At 39.3% G+C, this 22574-nt stretch overlaps 1 protein-coding gene across 2 annotated transcripts in view; it reads right to left on the bottom strand.

Moving 5' to 3' along the window:
* Positions 1 to 892: 892 nt before the first annotated feature.
* WAC (WW domain containing adaptor with coiled-coil) overlaps positions 893 to 22574 on the bottom strand; it is a 62564-nt gene continuing 40882 nt past the window's right edge. Inside the window, exons 11-14 of one of the 2 annotated variants that reach the window (XM_074157017.1) lie at positions 17607 to 17725; positions 8387 to 8573; positions 4750 to 4877; positions 893 to 2367 (exon numbers count right to left, since the gene is read on the bottom strand). In XM_074157017.1, coding sequence (XP_074013118.1) covers positions 2298 to 2367; positions 4750 to 4877; positions 8387 to 8573; positions 17607 to 17725 — 504 coding nt within the window. In that variant the 3' untranslated portion in view covers positions 893 to 2297. The remainder of the gene's footprint in view (positions 2368 to 4749; positions 4878 to 8386; positions 8574 to 17606; positions 17726 to 22574) is intronic. The other variant, XM_074157018.1, reaches the window with a different exon arrangement.

Here is a 22574-nt window from a genome sequence, read left to right as displayed (position 1 = left end):
GAAAATTCATTCAAAGCAGAGGTTTAAATAAATAATCCAAAGTCATTTTATACAGAACAAAATTAACTTGTGGAGGTCATTGATAGAGGATGTTATAGAGGGTTAATATATGAATCCGAAGGAAACAAAATAAGCTTGTGGGAAATAGGCCCAGCATGTCTATTAAGACAGAAGCAACCTCTGTCTCATCAAGTAACTGAACAGCAGAATACCACAACTAACGACAGCCACCGGTGAAAGATCCCCTGTGTGTCCATCCGTTTCACATACTATTTCCCTGCGCTTGGGCAACCTCAAGAGAAGGAGCATTACAAGAAACAGGACGTTAGGCAAATACCAGTCTCAGGAAACCTTCTGCCACTGGGCTTTGGGTCCCTAAAAATGCAGAAACAATGTTAAAATTAATTCATTCAAGATTATTCTATTCTGATTTTCTGAGCAAAACTAAACATTTGCATGATACAAAACACAACAGCACATACTGGGTTAAAAAGTAAGGAACAATTACAAGTAAATCTATCCTGATTTCTCATTTATTTTTGTTAGTTAAGGTATTTCCAACTTGCTCCATTTGCAGTATCTTGTTAGGGCAGAGCGTTCGGCTGAAAACAACTGATTTAAAACAAAAATATCAGTCTGAGCCCCCTCAACACGAGAAAAGGAAAACCAAAAATCAAGTAATGTTTCTGGTGCTGAAAGACAGTATTTTGTAGGAACAAAACATGTAGCATCACATGTTAACACCTTTATCATCAAGGTTTTTTTAATCCATCACCTACAATCTTTCTTACTGACCAGACTACTGCAGCATATCCACCTCTGCAAATATTCAACTAGTACTGCTATGGCTATTTCTGTTGTTTTTAAGCAAAGAAAAAGTCACGTTTATTTTGTAGTAGCAATAGTTTCTTTTTTATTTTTAATATACTTTAGGAAACAATATACAAAGCTGAGCTTTGCCACCATTTTCAAACGGTGGGTTGCTCCAATTACACAAATTCAGCGTTTTGTGATGGTTAAGAACAGCAGTCAGCACCAGACTTAAACAGTTAGCTACAACACAAACATCCTTCGAAATGAAATGTCATAATATCAAGACAGGTAAACCAGGAGTTAACATATGACAACTGTTGGGGAGGTGTCTTAAATCATTCTTGTTGAATTTTATATTTCATTAAATATTTTATACACATTTTCCTGTTTACAAGTTTTAAACAAAACCTCCCTTGAGGAATTATTTAAGTACAAAAATGTTCAACAAGAACAGTTCTAATAAAGAGTCCCCAAACAGACCAAATTTTAATATGTGTTGACCAAAGGAAATGAAAACCAGTGTTTCTTTGTTTTAACATGTTTATTACAACAGATACAATTCACATCTGACTAGCTTTTTTTTTTTTTAATTCTTTCCCCTCCCACAACCATGTTAACATGTTCATTGGGCTATTTCCTTATGTTTGAGCAAGTAATGTACTTTCAGCACACGTGCCCAGCAGTACTATAAGTCCATTCTTACAGGGTGCAAATGGAAATACGTTTCAATAATTTATACAAACAAGTGGGTTATGCTCAATCACTGCAATTTTAAGCTACTGTACACAGGAATGAAAAGATTATAGAAAAAGTGCCATAGCAACAGTGCCTTAAGAAAAGAGAAAATTAGAAGCATTAAAAAACTGATAAAATCAGATTTAGGATTTCACGGGGAAATGGAACACAGAAAATGAAAAACATTTCTCTGTAAAACAGAAATGGAGAAGCACTGCTCTCGATTCGGTGCAAGTGTGGAAACAGTTGTTTCATGATATTTTGTACATTACCCAAATTGTTGCAGCCTTAGACACAGATCGCCTGGCGCTTGCATTGAATTTTAGGAAATGCAAGATTTCTGAATGATAAATTAACTAAAAAAAAAAAAAAAAAGGAAAAAAAAAAAAGAAAGCTAATTTTGCAGACAGGTTTACATGTAAAAGGCTAGGTATTTAGCCACCTCAGCATTGATTAGTTTTGGATGTCTAAGCTCTGATACACATGGCTTCCCATGGCTTCACTCTACAAAACATATTTACAACGTGAAGAATACATCTACAAGAAATCTACATTTCAAGGGTTTTACAAATCATTCTTGTATCTTTCCCCTGAATTTGACTCCCTCCTGTCCCCTTCCCCATGTCAACTTTTTTTTCTGCCCAGCTCAACGGTCCAAAGTCTACTCAAATGCAGCTCAAAAGTGTTAAGACTGGGCATCAGTTTAATAGTTCCTGTACTCAAAACCATGTGCAATTGTTTACAACTTTTCACACCATGAAGGAATTCTGATTCTTTAGCTTTTCAAGTTCTTTAATTTGTTGCCTCAAAAATAGTATCCTGCAAGAGAAAAGAAATAAATCAGTATAAATATTTCCATTATAGAGATATTAAATAAGTATCTACAGAAGTACTTCTACAATTTCAACGAAAGATACCAAGCTCCTTAGCTCTATTAATAAAATTCAGACATTTTAAAATTAATTCCCAATCTGTTCAATCACCGACAAACACCGTGTGCAGATGCAGAGAGACCTGCCATGTTTGATACCTTAGTTCAGAAAATTACGTTGCTGTATTTCATTATGACTGATACACAATTATATTTAAGCCTGCTCTTCACTTGAACTTAACTCCCAGAAAAAGTGGGACACTGGAAGAGTACGTCGAGGAACTGAATATTCTGAAGAATGGTATTATGTCTGTGTCATGCTGTTTTCCAGACTGTACAACAACCCGAAGAGCTCATAAACCTTTTAAAACAAGCAAGTTTTCTTCTAGGTGCCACACGTCTTTTTCCAGTATTCGGCTCCATGGTTAGCGGTAGCCTCTAGTTACGGTGAGATCTAACCTCAAAATATTTGATCGTGAAAAGACATCTGAAGAAAAAGTTGTAACTACACCTGGCTTAGTAACAAATTATATTGCTAGCAATTCCCTTATACATTTTTTCCTTTTTCTACTGAACTGACATAACCAATTACTGTGATTCATGAACATTTGGTTTACGTAACTGCTTCCCAGAATTTTCAATGAATATTTTGAAACAACTTCTCATGATGCTAAAGTATAACACAAGCTTGTGAATGAATTAAGAAAATATTTGAGGAAAGTTGAATTTTCATATGCATATTCTGGAAAGTCTGAAGCAACTTTAATCAACACAAAAAAAGCATCCACTTCAGCAGATTTTTGTAAAACACTTTTCAAATATGTGCCCAGTTCAGTAAAAGTGAATTTTCTACTGAAAGGCAGGTGAAAAACGATTAAGATAGACACCCTGAAAAAACCCCATTAAGCTTACAAGGTGTGGGCATGTAACATATACCAGTCAATAAAAAGTGCCTTTTCATATGCCGGCAGTTATGGTTAAAACAATATAATCTCTTTGTCTAGCGATAAAGCTCCCTCTTCGAACTAATTTAAATAGTTCCGTGCAAAAGTATAGAAATAATATCATCATTCAAGTGTATTTGCTTTGATAATCCCATCCTTTGCGAACGCCTCCCCCCACCGACTTGTTACTTATGCCATGTATTCCACATCTTTGGGATTGCAGCAAAAATAAAGGTAAATGTTATCATAGATTCAAAGTCATAAGAATCATTATCCATGGATAGTTTAAGGATACACAGTGTACAAAAAACAAGGTGCTATTTAGTGAGCTGAACAATGACATGTTATTTCAGATCAAATGTGCACCTAGAGACAGAAGCGAAATCTTAAGAGATGCAACCCGTAAGAAACCAAGCAGTTTACTGAATATACTACAGAAATTGTAATTTATGCAATGAAGTTAAAAAATAATTTTTCAGAAAGAGTGGATATTTTTGATTCTTTATTAGGATTTACAAATATTTTATAGCCTACTTCTGACTAAAGGATTGTTCTACTAACTGTCAAAAAGCAAGAGCTTCTAAGATAAAACTGGCTATTTAAACAGTGTTCAAAGCTATTAAAGCCACTTAAAACAGTAAATCAGAATCACAGTACTCAAACTGTAGTGTGACTTAATGGGATAACATCACTCAAAAAGGAAACTGAATGTGAAAATAGATTCAGGATCATGACTACTGCTGAAAAGTTTCAGCACGTCTCACAAGACTAAACTTTTCAGTCTTGCACAACAGTCTTCAGCAACATAGTTGTTACGAAGCAGAAGTCTACTTTGCTTACATGCTTAAGAAGCAGAAGTCTATTTTGCTATAACCAACATCTTGCTAAAGAACCCCAAGATCTTCTCACCTAAGTACCAAACATTAATATTTCCTTAGCTTGTGATATCAAATGACACCTGTTCAAACTTGCTCTGGCTTTAGACCTAAATAATATCTTGTGCAAACTGTAGTGTTTATGACCAGTACAAACCATGCAGATGTGCACCTATGTGATCTATGCACCATGTAAGGACAGATATTTTAGAAGTATGCTGAAGCAGTGCGAGTCAATCGGTTTTTCCTAATGCAGTAATGTATCTGGGAAGTACTTCTTTTCTAAGAGAAAATACATACACAAGTTCCATATCTGGTTCTAGTCACTGGAGACTAAGAAGTATCTGTGTGGGAAACAGGTACAATAAAGACAGCTTGCAAACCTGGCAAGTATTAATATACTTACGAAGTCATCAGTAAACATGACTCATACAAAACAATGCCAGAATGGGAATACTAATACCACCTTGAAAATTACCATTTTGAAAATAAACACAAAGCACACACTTACCTTTGCTCACGCAAAGTTGCTTGAATTTCACATACTCGAACTAAAGACCTTAAATTCTTTAATTCAGTACAAATTTCTGACATATGGACACTTCCCATGTTATGGGCTTCCTCACGTAATCTTGATGCCTGAAATGGTTACATATAAAGGTTAGGATTTTGAATCATGCAATTAGTTGGAAACAATTGGCTGTAGCCTGAGGATCACTGAGTAACTGTGTCTTGGAACAGCAAAGCACTCTAACTTCAAAAGGGAACATTAAATCAGAACTATGTTAAATTCTCTACAAAAGCCCATTTAGAATCAGAAATGAACAACACTGGCTGCCCCATGCTGTGTTAGACAGGGATGTTTTAGATTTCCTTGATCCTAACAAATGTTTACCCAACCAACTTGAAAGACAGTATATGACAGGGCTCTGAGTTTCCAAAGTAATTTAATAAAGGAGTTAAAAGTCTCTGTCCACTACTTCAGTGGCAGACTTAAATTTCCCATTGAAATTAAGTATCAGTGACAAAAACAATTGAATGCCATCTTCTTTCCAGCCACCTTATACAGGAAAAGCGCCCCACTTTGCAACCCTTTTCAAGTGTTCTCTTCCAGACAAACTCCATCAGTTTAATATCCCCACTTAGTCAGGTAGAGACAAGGAGAAGCGTAAATTTAGAAGGCACAATCTATCCCCAGTTTGTGCATTTCTTCAAGTCTTGTCACTGCACTGGATATATGACTCCAGAGAACTCTTCAACAGCACCAAGGAGACTAGTATAATTACTCTGAGGTCCTGTGTATCACACTGCAATAAGGAAAGCAGATTTCTTTTAAGTGGCACACTGAAAAAAACATTTTTGAAATAGATCCTTTCCTGCAGTATTATGTTTCACAATGTTATTCTCTGCTTGGCTAGGATGGAGTTAATTTTCTTCAAAGAAGCCTATACGGCACTATGTTTTGGATCTGTGAGCAAAACAGTTGATAACACACCAATGTTTTAGGTACTGCTAAGCAGTGCTTACACAGAATCAAGGCTTTCTCCCTTTCTCACTCTGACCCTCCCACAGCAAATAGGTTGTAGGTGGACACAAGGCAGGGAGGGAATGCAGTTGTGACAGCTGACCCAAACTGACCGCAGGGATATTCCATACCATACAATGTCACACTCAGCAATAAAACTGTGGAGGGCAGTTTTCCAGGGGTTGCCATTGCTAGGGGACTGACTGGGCACTGTTAAGTGACTGCTTTTGCATCACTTCCCACCCCGTTTTACTTATTAAGCTGTCTTTATCTCAACCCACGAGTTTTCTCACTTTTGTCCTGCCAATTCTCTCCCTGATCCTACTGGGGGAAAGTGAGCGAGCGGCTGTGTGCTGCTTAGCTGCCTACTGGGGTTAATCCACAACATCTGCTTAAATACTTGTATACTTGATTTTTCCTTCCCCAAAATAATAGTATTTAGCACAGGTCTCCATCAACTTCTGGCATTTCTCCAGTTCAAAGAAGTACTCTGTGTTCCATTCCCTACATTACAAGTTTTCTTTTCTGGAGTGTGTTGACATCCAGGAGCCAGGAGTACCCTGGCTCCAGTAGGCTATCATTTCGCATGTCCTCCCTACACAACTCCAAAGCCTTGAGACAGAGTAAATTATCAATAATGACTTTCAAAGTACTTCTTTTTAAGCTGATCAGTTACTCATCTTAAAGTAATCTCCTTTAAAAGGCCTTAAAATTGTTTTTGAATACAAGATTCTTGTTAAAAGGTGTTAACAGTCTTGGTGCAAATCAGGATATAACATTCATTGCTTTCCCATACTACCAAAGCCTGCTACCAAAAGAAAAAGAAAACAACCCCAAAACATGACATAATTTCTTTCTAAAAAGTCCATACTGACTATTATCAGGGTTCTCTTCCCAGGTGTTTGTAAAATGGTAAATTCATCATTTTTCTACTTAGATATTGTTCAATACTCAAGTACCTCTACAATTACTGAGTCGAGACCACCTACAATTCCATTTCTCACATTGCTTAAAGATATTTATGTTGATTATTTTCCAATTAATCACATTACTGGATTGTTTTCCAGTTTTCCACATCAACTGCTTCTTATGAATTCTGCAAGATAACTGCTAGTGGTTCGAGAATTGTTTTAGCTACTAAGTACTGCACAGTACATTTCTTCAAGTCTGACTGCTTTAACACATACCTGTCCTGGCTCACCTGATTTATTTACTTATTTATTTTTCAGTTTAGTCTGACATGTGCTCTTATGCCCCAATTTCAATTTAAGCTATGCATCTGGTTAGAAATCTGAAGAAACCAAGGTACTGCATATTGTAGCCTCTCCACTTTCATCTAGCTTACCTTCTTCAACGTGTATTACACCTATACTTCCATCCACTTTTTCTATCAAATATCTGAGTTAAGTCCCTCACGTGTTACTCTTCAAAAGCGGTCTATAAGCAACACTGTCACATGAAATCATCTTAAATAGCAGACAGGACAACATAACATGTAACACTTGGCACAAAGGTGAAAGTATCCAACTGAGTACATGATCGCCTAGTATTAGCTGGTTTTTTTGATCTCTTTATTGCTGATAGTGAGGAAAAAATGACCTATAACTGTATAAATCTATATTTTCTGCATTAAAATATATGTCAATTCAGAACACAGTGAAAGCAATGCTATCAAAACTACAAGCCAAGGCCATAGAAAGAAGTGGTTGGTAATGTCTCAAAATTGAATTTAAAAAAATTAATGAAAAGATACAAAACAAGAACCCCAAAAGAGTCCAAATGGGCTATCAGTCTAGACTGCACTTCTAGAAGCCATCCTAAAAATTACTACCTAAAAGCCTCCGGTGTAGGCTTGAGCCAGCAAGCAACCACTCTTCAAAAGAGCAAAGTATGCTGGGCTAAGTAAGATTAATATCCCACACAGACCGCGTCAGACAGAGCTGCCTGAGAAAGGACTTGAACTAGACTCAACCAACACGGTTCCTTTGAATAATACATTCCAAGCAGCTGACGTGCATCCAAGTTTCCCTGTATTACCACAACAGGATAGGTTTCATGCAGTTAGTTATAAAATATGGATGGCAATCCTACTCCATTTCCCATTATGTAAAAATAGTCCAAATTCAGTCTGAGCCCTCTACATCATTTTAAAACTTGGGTACAACAAACAAGGCAGAGTTCCTTTTTCACTGTGTTGAACTAACAAATCAGTGACTCAAACTGTGGAGTTGTCTCAAATAGTTTCTCTCTCTCACCTAACCCATACATCACATCACAAAAATGTGTTATAAAAAGTTGTTGAAATTTACATTCTTTGTAAATTTCAACACAACTTTGAGAGTAAGAAAATAGTTATGAGGTTAGCTATTCATCTGAGAGAATTTCAAAAGCCCTGGTACTTTAAGCAAGACTAAAAACACTCAACTGCTAAATGGCAACAACAACATAAAATCTGCAGGTCTGGCCTAATCCCTCTTCTCTCTATTTTTTTCTGCCTAAGGCCAAGCACCAGAGTTTTTAAAAATACTTCTAATTCCTAGAAAAAGCAAGTTGTGTAAGAAGACCAGATTTTAAGCTATACATTTTGCACTGTTACAGGGAACAAAAGCACAAGTGTACTCACCTGCTTTTCTGCATGATCTGCAGGCCAGCCTTGAACATGCTTTATAAGATTTTCATTGAAGTGTGCTGCTAGCGTAGGTGTTAATGAACAAGTGGGTCGTACAGATGTATTTTGCGGTGCCGGTGTTGAATTTGATGCACTAGTGCTAGAGGTATGATTTGGACCTGGTGATGGGCTTCTTTGACTACTGGAAGAAAGAATTGAAAGGAAAAGTGAGCATTTAAAAACACAGATAAAACTATAGAGAAATAAACACTTAATTCATTGCTTCCAGCCACAAAAACACATAAAGCATTTAAACCACAAATAAATACTTCTGGTAGACCAAACCTGTGCCACTTTTCCACAGACCTCCTGCTTGCATGGGAACTGTTGCAGTGCTACAATATAACAGGGGTTTTTTTGTTTCTTAACTTTGATAGCTGTTCAAGACATGTAAGCTGTGTCTATATTTTTGTGTTAGATAGAGAATATATACACATATGTTGTTCCTTCAAATAATTGGAAAATCTTTGGTGTGCAGCTATGATGTATGAGATGGAGTCAAGCAGGTTTACTTAACAGAGTGTCAGCAAGCGTCACAGTAATCATTAAATACAAAGTCTGATGTCCTGATCTAAACATATAGCCATATGGGCTTTGAGGAGTACAACCATTTACCAATGCCAAAACACAAACACCTTAGTAACTCTGTGATAATGTAAATCCTCACTTAAAGCACTCAAGAGAGCAGAAGTATCACAGGAGCACTATGTTTGCAGCTACCAACTTGACTGCTTTACTGGAACATATTCACGCTGCAGTGTTTCTGGCTGGCGTGTTAACCTGTTGCTGGAGAACAGGTGCATGGAAACACATTCAGCTGATATGTGTACTCTAGATGAATCAAAATCTCTGTGCCTTGGACAAAGCCTTTGACTGTCCCCTTTCAGATCTCCATATGCAAGCAAACACAACATGTTACATTATCTGAACATTACTTCAACACACCGCTTTTCCAATTCTACTTTGCAACTATAATTCTTTGTCAAAAGCTTCTCTAATTTCTACTAAGGAACCCTCATGCTGATCTTGGCATCCACAGCGCTCAAGATTACGTTATCCACAATGTATTCTAGCCATTGCTTTAAGCAAAGTTGGTGGGGCTTTTTTAACTGCATTCCTCTAATAATTACCCTCTCACTCCACAAGACATTTTTCCTGTCTACCTTGTGATGCTCCTCATGTATGCGAGGGGCCGTCTTAAGAGTTCCTTCTTAAGAATCCTGTCTCCTCACAAAAGCCTATTCCTGCTGCAATGACTAAAAAAGGCAGTACCGCATAGGTAAATCTTTGGTAAACTGATATGACTGAGTAATCCGCAAGGACTTTTGTACTCCCAATTTGCAAATACTCACCCCTCCACCATACGCTTGGATGGTAAGCTCTGTAGGTAAAGAAGTAAAGTTTTTTGTTTCACGTTTATCACTTCTCTCAATAAAGCTATGATATGCAACCTGAACACCTAACATTAAGCCCAACAAGCTACAGAAGGTCCCCCCAAAAATATAAAAATCACTAATACTTAAATTTTCTTCCCATGTGTCCAGAAGCCCAGCTTATCAGGGCCAGCAGGAACACTACACTCTCATGTAATGTGGATCCAACCACATCTGACAAATGCCAGAGCTTCATCTACACAGTTCTGCTACATGTAAGAGTTCCTCACTGTTTTTCAGTTTCCATATTCTATCACCAATAGACAACTCTACTGCAACGTCCACTGGCATCAAAATGCCTATTTCGTATATCACCATTATCAAACAAAGGATCAGAATGTGGGGGTTTGTCTCCTCCTTGCAAGCACTGCTGTCCAGGTGATCTGATCTTCTAGGAAACCAGAACTTGCACTGGGAGGGGTATATAACCTATGGTGGGGAAGCTTAGAAGCTGACGTTTCAGCACCTGCCCTTTTCTACTCCCCCATCCCTTGCAAAAAGGCCTCTACGCTCTTTCCTTCCAGTATTCGTTCAATCACACCCATGCGCCCCACACTCACAGAAAGGGGCTCTGTTCCCTGGTTCATGTGTTTTGCTAAGAAGATGTGGGAGCAGTGCTAGTTATCCATGCGAACATGGACATGGACAGGTCAGGGTGGAAACAGTCTGCTCTGTCCTCCCACCCTTGTAAGGGAAGATGAAGCAGTAAGCTTAAGCAGGACAGAGAAACAACACTAACACCACAATTGTGACAGTATCTCACAACGTTCTGTGGCACTCTGTGTTCTCTATACTGAGAAATAGTGGTTTTAATTACGAAAGTACCTAGAAGTACCCGCCACTACTCCTAAGGTTATGTTTACAATCACTCTCCCACCAGCAGCAGCTTTTCAACACAGGAAACAGTTTCAGTCTATTTCTTAAAACTTTACATCACTTGCAGGCAAGTAGTAAGAAAGTAACATGAAGAAAAAACAAATTTGAGAGGTATCTTAATTCATCGCATAACCTACCCCCTCGAGGACTGAAAACATCCCAGCATAATGCAACTATCTTCACAGGCCAATGCCAGGCCATTTATCCTAATCATTCACACTTGCAAAGAATTACAACAGGTTTCCAAACAGCCAACAAACTAGGTACAGCACACTGCTCTGCAGGAAAGACTTTAACCTCATTCTTTTCAATAACCCCCAAACTTGTTTAAAAGCTTAGAATTTAAAAAAAAAATGTATACAGAAGGATTCTTGCAGGCAGCTTTGTTCAAGTTGTATACATAAATTTCCCTTGGTTCCAGGCACCAGAAGAGAGAATATATAGAAACATAGAATTATCTAGGTTGGAAGGGACCTTCAAGATCATCTAGTCCAACCATCAACCTAACTCTGACAAAAAAAAAAAAAAATCATCACTAAACCATGTCCCCCAGCACCATGTCAACCCGTCTTTTGAACACCTCCAGGGATGATGCCTCAACCACTTCCCTGGGCACCCCCCCATTCCAATGCTTGATAACCCTTGCAGTGTAAAAATTCTTCCTAATATCCAATCTGAACCTCCCCTGGCGCAACTTGAGGCCGTTTCCTCTAGTCCTGTCGCCTGTGACTTGGGAGAAGAGACTGACCCCCACCTGGCTACACCCTCCTTTCAGGTAGTTGTAGAGAGCAATAAGGGGCCCCCCTCAGCCTCCTTTTCTCCAGGCTGAACACCCCAGCTCCCTCAGCCTCTCCTCATAAGACTTATTCTCCAGACCCCTCACCAGCTTCGCTGCCCTTCTCTGGACCCGCTCCAGCACCTCAATGTCTTTCTTGTGGTAAGGGGCCCAAAAACTGGACACAGTACTCGAGGTGGGGCCTCACCAGTGCAGAGTACAAGGGGACGATCACCTCCCAAGTCCTGCTCACCACACTGTTCCTGATACAGGCCAAGATACTGTTGGCCTTCTTGGCCACCAGGCCACACTCCTGGCTCATGTTTAGCTGACACCAGTCGAACAACACCCCCAGATCCCTTTCTGCCAGGCAGCTCTCCAGCCACTCTGCCCCAGGCCTGTAGCGCTGCACGGGGTTGTTGTGACTCAAGTGCAGGACCCAGCACTTGGCCTTGTTGGACCTCATCCCATTGGCCTCGGCCCATCGATCCAGCCTGTCCAGATCCCTCTGCAAAGCCTTTCTACCCTCCAGCAGGTCGACACTCCCACCCAACTTGGTGTCGTCTGCGAACTTACTGAGGGTGCACCCAATCCCCTCGTCCAGATCGTTGATAAAGATGTTAAAGAGGATCGGCCCCAGTACCGAGCCCTGTGGGACACCACTCATGACCGGCCGCCAACTGGATTTAACTCCATTTACCACCACTCTCTGGGCCTGGCCTCCAGCCAGTTTTTAACCCAGTAAAGAGTACTCCCATCCAAGCCATGGGCAGCCAGTTTCTCCAGGAGGATACTGTGGGAGACTGTATCAAAGGCCTTGCTAAAGTCCAGGTAAACAACATCCACAGCCTTTCCCTCATCCACCAAGCGGGTCACTTTATCATAGAAGGAGATCAGGTTTGTCAAGCAGGACCTGCCCCTCATGAACCCATGCTGGCTGGGCCTGATCGCCTTGGGTGTCCTTCATGCGCTGCATAATGGCAATGATGTAACTGTGGTAAAAAATACTCTTTGGGTTTTGGGCTCTGTGTTCTCTTCATTAGCTGGCTCAGCTATTTCAAAACCACTTACAAATGCAAAGGCTTAACTGTAGAAATGTTCAGTTGATTAGGAAAAAAAAAGGCATTTAGATTTTGCAGCTGGAGTTGAAATTAGCCAAGAACATGAAGGGCAACAAGGGCTGTACATCAGGGGCAAATGAAAGGTTAAGGAACAGGTAGGTTGCCCCTCTACAATGCAAGGGGATCTAGAGACAAAGGACACGAAGAAGGCCAGGATAGTTAGCAACTTTTTTTTGCCTGGATTTTTCTGGGGATGGTCTACCTTCAGGCCTTCCACACACACAAGCACATCAGCAGAGTCACTGTGAGTAAAGAAATACCTACAGCAGAGAAAAAAAGTTAAGGAACAGTTAAGCTAACTGGGCATATGTCCATGCAACCAGAGGGCATGCACTCAAGGATAAACAGGGGGCTGGCCAGTGTAACTCAGATGCTGCATCATCTTGAAGCATCACGTTGAGCAGGCAAGTTTTCTGATTATGGGGAAAAAAAAAGCAAACATTAAAGCCATCTTGAAGAAGCACAAGGATGACAGCCCAGGGAACTACAGACCAGTTGACCTTAGTGTCTGGGAAAGTTATGGAGCAAGTCTTCCTGAAAGGGGTTCCAGCTACATGAAAGAATAAAAGGCACAAAAAATTTAGCATGGGGAAATTATGCCTGACCAACCTCACTGACTTCTATGATGAGATGACCAGCTTGGAGGATAAGGAGAAAGCAGCAATGTTGTTTACTTTGACTTCAGCATGTGACATCAATTTCCATTGTATTCTTGTAGCCAAACTGGTCACTTATGAAGTCCGTATTTCATGTTTAAGGTGGGTGGAAAACTGAACGAACTGCTGGGCTCAAAGGTTGCAGTCAGCAGTACAAAGACCAAACGAAAGCCAGCGAGTGCTGTTCTTGACTGATTAATACCGGGACCCACACTGTTATTAAAACCCTAGACAGTGGCACACAGCGCACCCTCAGCGAGTTTGCAGATGACACCTACTTGGGGGGAGCAGTCAATACGCTGGAGGGTAGGTTGTTATTCAGAAGGACCTAAATGGGCAGAAAAACGGCAAAGTCCTGCCCTCCAGGGTGGAATAATCCCATGCAACAACATTGCAACAATCCCACAGAGCAGCACAGGCTGAGTGGGTACAAAGCTGCTTTGCAGAAAAGGACCCGAGGATTCTGGTGGACAAGTTAAATACAAATCAGCAACGTATCCCTGTGGCAAAGCTGCCCAAGCACATGCTGGGCTGTATTAGCAAGAGTATGGCTGAAGAAAACAATTCCTCCCCTCTTTTCAGAGCTGATAAGATCCACAGTATCCAGAGAACTATGTAGAGGGAAGCCCAAAACCAGACAAGAACTAAACTGCCATACCAAAGGAATCTAGCAAAGGACCACACAGATGACTAGGGGGCTGAAGCACATGCTGCGTCAGGAGAGGCTAAAAGAACTGGGTTTATTCAGTCTGGAAAAGTCTGAAGTAAGGGGATTGAAGGATCTTCCTACTCTTTTTAACTACCTATGGGGAGAGCAGTCAGCCAGACCTTTTTTTTAGCGATGTGCAGTGATAGGAAAAGAGGCAGAGACACAAGTTGCAACAAGGGATATTGTAATTAGACATAACAAAAAAACCATTTCACCATATGGGTAGTCAAATATTAGAAGATGCTCAGAGATGTTCAAAAATCACCTAAACAACGCCCTTAGCAATTCAAGCTTGCTGGTCCTACTTTGAGTTGGGACTTGGACTAGATCACAACTAGAACTCTCTTCCAACCTAAATTATTCTATGTTTCTATGTATTCCTACAGCATCAGCATACTGATGGTGCAGAGAACATCTACATTTATTAACTAAGTAGAACTGAGGCATCACCTTCCATGCTTATTTAATCCTTAGTTCTAATAGAATCAAAGTTCCCTTATGAATTGCCTCCTCTCCATTTATCAACCTGGCTTGTCTGACTCCTACTTCATCAGTAAAAACCACATCAGAAACATTTCCAAAAAATTAAACAAAATCTGTGGGTTTCTCAAAAACAAAGTTGTATCTTAATTATGAATAAAACATACTGTCACCAAATATCCTAGCACTGCTATGTTAGCAGCAGGGGGAGCTATGCATGCAGCAATGATACACCAAACCACTGCTGTATTTTCAAATGCTTCAATAAAGCCAAATACCTGCCTTAGCTGCTGGATGAGCTAAAGACTGACTAATCACAGGTAACGGAATGCTCCCAGAGAGGTAAAGACATCTGCACAACTGTATGAAAACAGGATGGTTTTGAAATACACTACTACAAACCACAAAATCTTACAACCTACAGAAAATGAGAAGAAACACCTCCCCCTCCAGTAGTTTTGCATTTTCTAAGGTAAAGGAAAAAATATTCCCAGTCCTTTCTGGAAATAAAGAGAAACTGGCAATCTGATAAAACTATTAATTATGGAAGCACTTATTTAGTTCCATTTTTAAAGCAGCCATAATTCATGGTGTGTCTTTGGAATCATATCTTACAAAAAGACTCACTGTATGCCTACATTGCATTAATTAACTTAAATGGCTGAAATGTTCACAACTTAAAGTTATCAATAGATATTCACATATTTCTTAGCAGTGCTTCCTCCCAAACAAGTAAAAAATAATTTCAGCTCCTTTGCTTAAAACTTTTAGTAATAGTAAAAGCAAAGGAAACGTAGTTGTAATTAACTTCCACACAATGAATCTGTATTTAAGCTGTAGAAAAATGCAACCTTAATTCATAGAGCCTCTTTGTGGGTCACTGGTCCACAGTTCAAGTTGCGAAGTTGTTGTTCATTCATATAAAAAAAAGTAAAGCCCCAAGAGCAGTCCTCAATCTGCCTGACTGCTTTCACCTACAAAGGAACAATCTGTTCTTTATAAATTCAGAAATACCGCCTGGACACATGAAATCTTTTGTGGATGAGTAAATCTACATCTGAGCTGGTCCATTTCCATTCAGCTCCACCGCACTGAACAGAAGAAGATACCAGTGGCACAGTTTTTTCCAAATCACCTGCTCATTAATCACCCATTTTTTGCAAGTGAGATACTTCCCAAAAGAAACAGAAATGCACAACCTCGTGATGCACAATATACCACTCTAAGAAACGTGTAAAAATTTGAGAGATTTAGGACACTAAACAATACTAATATTGTCGCACTATCTTCGATATTTGGCTGCACGCTCTCCTCTATTTGTGCACCATCTCCTGCGCCTCCTCCTCAAACACAGACAGTGCTACTTGTATGACCCGTCTGCTTCAGCGGTACATTCCTTGGACAAACTCAGCTTCCCTTCTCCAGCAAGATGCTGATGTCAAGTGGAGCGATGGTTTGCAGAGGGCCATTAGTCCCCTACAGGGAACTCAATGTGGGTAAGGGTTATGCCAGAGTAGGGAGAGGGAGGGGGGACACCAGGTACGGTGTATGGATTAGCAGGCCAAATGCCCCCAAGTATCACTTTACATAGACTCATGGCCATGATGTTTCCAAGAATAAGACTATCTTCCTTAGCAAGATTTCCTACAGGGAAACGTGATTAGCAAAGGACAAAAGGGTCTGTGACTGAGAGCTATTCCCAAAACCCCAGTGCTCCTTATAAAAAGGTCTAGTCCTCTTATTAAAACTGTTTAGCTGGTTGCCAAGTATAATTCTAATTTTGGTACTGTAATTCAGAAAGGTTTAAGCAGCCCTATCCGTAATTACTGAGACTGGAGCTGGTACGCTATGTCTTTATTCTACCCATAGAGGAAAATAAGTTGTAGGTTAGACATCTGTCAAAGATTAGAATGAAGTGTCTGTAAGATAGCAAACATTAAAAACTTCTGACTTGCTTCTGTTTGTCCTCTCCAACTGTTCAATATCACAGTGTCTCCAGTAAAGCCAATCCCTGGGACAGCACCACCAAGCAAGCAAACAAAAAAACTCACCCCCCCAAAAAACCCAAACACAAAACAACCCCTCTCTCCTCAACAAAATAACAAAAAGCAACACAAATTTGAAAATCTAACAATAAATTATTGCATCAATGACACATAATTGAAGGTCCCTTTTATTATTAGTCTCAGAAGGGCAGATAAAAGGATCTCACTATTTTATGATGTGGAAAGCACCACCATGTAGCGTCAGGTATGCTGACAAGGAAAGTGTGCTGATTTTTTTTGTTTGTTTGTTAATGTCATACCACACACCTTATTCAACCACTCTAAAAATCTAGCTTTTAAGTGCAACACGATTTACAGGAATTCATTGCAATGATGCACTTTTTTAAAAAAGTCAACCTGCAATCTCCTCCTGTCACAGTTCTAGACCATGACTCCATCACAGAAGGAAGGATCTTATGACAAATCTTCAGTTGCAGCCCCTGGAACCAGTATGCTAACGTGCACATCCTACACAATGAGAAGCCCATCTTCCCAAAAGAACAATTTCAGACAAGATACAGATTCTAAACCCACCTTGTAAATCCATGGCTAAATGCTCCTATCATGCAACATCTGCAGAGGCTGCAATGTTGACAAAAAAGTCTGGCCAACCAGAAGTATTTGTAAAACTTACTTCATTCTTGAATGTTTTTCATTAAAGTAGCGAAATTGTCTGATAGACAAAAGTTCTTACTAATTTAAAAATCAAATTACACTACAGCAAGACACCACAAATATGTAACACTAAGCAAATCCCATAACTGCACAGAAAGAAACAAAAACTCCAGACTCAGAATTCAAAATACAAGGAATCATTTGTAAAATTCACTCTGGACTGATGGGGCAGAAATATTAATTCTATTTTGCTTCTGTGAATGGAACTCTAGTGGTAGTCCTAAAATGGAGAATCTACCACATTAGCTCTGTAAAAAAGATGTTTAGCTGCATTTTTTCAGTAGAGCAGAGCTAAATCATGTTCAGTAAATAGGTCAAAGAAGAATCCACAAATAGCAACACATACAACATACATTGGGTCCAGAGCAAAACCAGAGGATAGCACAGAGAAGTATTTCAATATACCTTGAGCGCTGAAGACTTCGTGGAGAGGCAGGTTCATGCCCTGCCTGCTTGTCAGCTATTACCGGCTGCTGAGGTGCTGCCTGTGAAGCTGGTCCTTGTTTAACACCTGGAGTAGCAACCTGGAAAGTTCAAAACTTCAATTAGATTTCCTCCACATTAATCATAAAGTGTAAAAATGAGGAAAATACAGAAATTACAAGTTACAAGACCAATGGGGTTTTTTTGATAGATGGTCTTTTGTTGACAGAATTCTTATACTCTTCACAAGGTTTGTTTTTTTGGTTTGTTTTTTGTTTTTTTAAAAATCACCTACAGTTCCACAGCTGTGCTAGATAGCAAGAGCAGAACTAGGTCATAACAGGATCATAACACCTCTATCAGATATGGAAAAACAAATCTAAAGCATGTTTATCAGTCTGCTACTCCCCCTTTTTAACTGTACTGTGAGTTCTAAAATGTATTACCAAAAAAAAAGTCACCAGTAGCTTTTTGCTGTTCATTTGTGATACATATTCGTATTTAAGATACTAAGAAACCAACAGTGAGATACTGTCTTTTTTCTGTGAATTCCTGAACTACAAAAAGATGAAAATGAAAAGTCTGGGAACACACTAGTATCTAAGTTACAGTACATGGAGTTCAAGATACATTTTTTTGCCCCATACTCTGCATACCCCTGTCCCTTTTAAAGTATGTACAAGAGAGGAAGCAGCTCCAAAACTTATCCCCCATTCTGGAAAATCAAGCTAAGAATTTTAAGAAATAAAGAGGGAAGAAAAACGGGTTCTAGGTAGCCATAAAGACAAAAAATGTAAATTGGGCAGCCTGTCTGGCATTTGCTGACATCAAGCTGGTGTAGATTACTAACTAGTGGTCATCTGAACCTCCAGAAACTTTCTCAGTTTCAGAAACAGACTCCTGCGGAACAAACTAGAGACGGCAAGTAAGACAGTATCTGCTAAAGTAAACTCAAGACATAAATTCATTTATTTAAATATACAAGAAATCTTCATGTAATCTCAAACCTACTTATATGCCAAAGAGGGAAAGCCACCTTTTAAAATTATCATTAAAAGCCAAAAAAAAAGTCTGAATAGCACCATGAAAAAGTCATGGTTCTGTAAGAACTGTAATATGACTGTAAGATCACTCAGTGTGTTGAAATGAACAGTTGAAGGTGGGTGAAATAATAGCAATTCCTAAACCGATTCATGAAAAAAAGACTACCTGATTCTTTCTATGAAATGTATGACACAAAGAACTTTGCTATCAATGCCTGAATTTTGCTCACCCTGTGAGCAGACATAACAACTATGAAGGCTGTTCAAACAGAAGAAACAATTTCAAATGCAAAGTCCATCAGAGATAATTTAATCACCTTACAGATCCAAACTGGGAAACTAACCAGCTGCTTGGCTGGTAAAAATAAAACCAAAAATGGATTGTAAAGAAAAGCTCATATTTGTGAAACAAACGAGCCACAAAAATTTTACATATTCTCTATTTTCCAAGTGTTTCAAAAACAGTAAGTGTACCAGGAACAGAAAAATAATAACGGCTAAAAAAAAAAAAGTAATTCTGTAAGCAATATTCTCACTGAGCTTGAGAGGTCTGTGTAACCTATGCTTTACACAGTTGTCTTGCAGAAATTTAGAACAGTTTCTAACCCTACAACACAGGCACAGCTCAATAGCAAAATGTGATGCCCAGGATCCTGGAGCCTGTGACACCTGAGCTGCCGTGTGCACGTAGCACACCTCCAGGCAGACATGCCAGCTTGAATTTAAAAGCAGTACAGATATGTTCATGCCGTCCTAAGCGATGGGCCCCACTGTGTAGATGGCACTACACTGTTCCCAGAGCCACCCAAGTTTCTGTGCGTCCGGCACCGGGCGCTGCTTGCATGGTGCCACTTCTGCTTCCTCTGTGCCTGCTGCACAGAAGCACCCTAAGCCAAGGAGCTTGTGCTCTGAAACCAAGTGTGTCCTGGCACAGCACCACATCTTGATTATGCACAATTTACCTCAAACTCTTAGAACTGGATAAGGTAACCTGACTGACATCCAAAGGAGTACTAAAACAGATGTGCTTACACTTGGAGCTCTTACCACCTAAATTCTCATCTCAATCCCATCTTAGGGAATTCAATTATGTGACTACAAGAACTATCAAGAAAGTTCTTTCCCTAGTGAACTGGAAAAGTTATCTGATACTGAACCAAAATGTGTTACTTGTGGGACTAACACACAAACAATTAACGTTAACATTTCAACAGCTCTGCTGTTAGCACCAGAATTGAGGAATACAAAACCCAAGAAAAGCTCCTTCTGACAAACATTACTACTAATTCTGTTTAGCTGATACCTGTGAAGCTACTCCAGGTACCTAGAAAGTATAAAGCTTTTTGATTACAATATCCCAGTGTAGTAAGAGGTGTAACTTCCTCACAGAGGGATGGGAGTGAAAACTTGCCAATGTAGATAATAACACACAGCAGTTCATCAGGATTAATGGCACTCTGAAGCAAAGACATTATAGTTTAGGAGGAGTAACTCAGAAATTTGTTACACTTAATACTTCAATTGCAAACATGTTGTAAATGCTTCAAAAATAAACCCAACATGCAATTTCACCTCATTATGGTGAAGTCTTACGGAAAGATGGGTTAAAATATAGTAATTTCAAAATGTGTCACATTATAGACATTAACACTTTCTGAAGAACTGCTATATATATATATAAATATATCAATAAAACACACAATATCCTCCTTTGAAAATACCAGAGGTGAAATCCTGCAGGCTAAGTCACTAACTATAGGCAGTCACAGAGCCCTGCATGTAAGTAGAGATTCTTACATCAGAAAAAGCATAAAGTAACCAACACCTTTTCTGTTGTTTTTTTGAGTGGCAGCCTTGCTGTAGTTATGACTTGCACTGAAGTCAGATCAATTCTTCTCAAACATGTGTTTAGCCTTGAAGTTTGTTCCTTCTACTGAAAACCTGAGGGAAGGCTTGTGTGTCCAAAAGCATATTCAATTAAGACAGATTGTGCCCACTTACAACACTTGCCCTGCCTTCACTTTCTTTTAAAGCATAGTTTATTACCACATCACCTACTTCATAGGTATAATGCTGGCCTTTATACTGGGTGAAAGGCAGCGTGTTCAAGTCTGTCTGCACAGTTCTAGGAAAACATCTGTAGCAGGATGATAAATACTACAGCAGCAAAGTTTATAGAACACGGATAAATGTTTTGTGGGGAAAATAATAAGACTGCTGAGCTGTCCTTCCTTCAAGTTTTCTTTCAGAAAACACTGTAGATAAAGATGATCCCAAAAGATAAAGCTCTTGCCATGTTTATAATGTAGCTGATAATCAGAACTTTACTTATAAAGTATATTCAGATCTCTGGGTTGCAGGGACCAGAACAGATCAACTTCCAGTTACTGACAGTAAACAATTTAAAAAGATTCTTTTTCATATTCCAAGATTTGAAAGTGCCAGACATCTCCCTTCTTTGTTTCAAGTCTGCTGTTTGATCATTTCATTACTTGTCACCTAGCTACGGGACATGACCACATAAACTCAGGATGCACTCCAAGGGCAGAAACAAGGACAACAAGCAGGATTAGCACACACATGAGGCTTTCATAATTCATTTTACCACTGTCAATCACAACAAACTCGGAGAATTGCTTAGTTTTCTTTGTACCCATGAAAAAAATTCAAATATAAGAAAATTTAGGTTAGGATGAGGAATGCAATCTGTCCTCCTGAAGATAAAAGTATTCCTTAAAGGCCTTCAAGACTTAAGAGGTTCTTTTCCAAGCAGAAAACTGAAAGATGTTTTAGCTAAGCCAGGGGTAGGAGGCAACAGGGATTTGGGGAGGGAATCAAACAAGACTCTTTAGAGGCATGCTTCTTACGTTGATAAGATGCTACATACGCTAAGCAACACACTGATAAGACTGGGTTAAAATCTGAGGGTTTCAATCTGAAAGGAAAGATCTGTAAAATGAAGAGATGGGACGAGTTCCCATTGTGTGACAACAGCAAACCTCTAAGAGAAGTCCAAATCCTCCTCAACAAACTTCCATTTCTCACAGTCAAAACAACACTTTAAACTGCTAAATTGTTGGTTTTGGGGTTTTTTTTGTGTGTTTTTTTAAAACTTGCCTAAAAGGCACAAGAGTGTTAAGCCCTCCAGCTCTACCTACCACTGAAACTATCTTGAATGTAAAAGGTTACTCTCCACCAGAGGGTGCAAATCAGTAGCTGTGCCTTCACTCTCCTTTAGTACCAAAATCCTCCTGTATAATAGGTCCTTTAACCCAGAATCTCTTTGCACCCTTGCCCTACAAGACGAATCACAAGTCTACAAGTCTTTAAACAAGGAAAAAGAAAAACCCTTAAGAAAATGGGAATTTCATCTTGAGTGTCTCTAACTACATCTACTTCCTCCCCTGTACACAGCAAAACTGAGTCTCTGATCTGCTGGACTGAGAAATTCTAGAAATAAATAATCTCATCCTAAACCGTATTTATTCCTCAGTATTGCCACTTGTAGGATATGGAATACTAAGCTCAGACTCTGCAAAAGACATTTCTCCTCTGAAGAATGACCCACCAGAGGGATTATACAAGCAAAACAAAGTAAAAAAAGACAACTTTGTTTTCTCATTTATGTTTTCTACTTCCATCCTTAGGAAGAAACTTAGGAGCCTATTTGCTAGCTTCAATTAATGTTTCCTAGTCACTGATCCCATTAAGCAATTCTGAATGAATGGGGGCGTGGGGACAGGGATGGAAATGAACATAAGGTTAATTGACTTGTAAATACCTGGAATGTTTCTAAACCAAATTTGAGACTACATGAAGTCAACTTCCCCAAGAATTTCTCTTCCATTCTAACAATCTTTTATTGGCTGAAGTCTAGAAACTGTATCACCTGTTGCCTTTGGATTAA

The sequence above is a fragment of the Numenius arquata genome, chromosome 12 (assembly GCF_964106895.1).
Source record: "Numenius arquata chromosome 12, bNumArq3.hap1.1, whole genome shotgun sequence".
Lineage (NCBI taxonomy): Eukaryota > Metazoa > Chordata > Aves > Charadriiformes > Scolopacidae > Numenius > Numenius arquata.
This window is presented reverse-complemented; position numbering and strand designations above follow the sequence as displayed.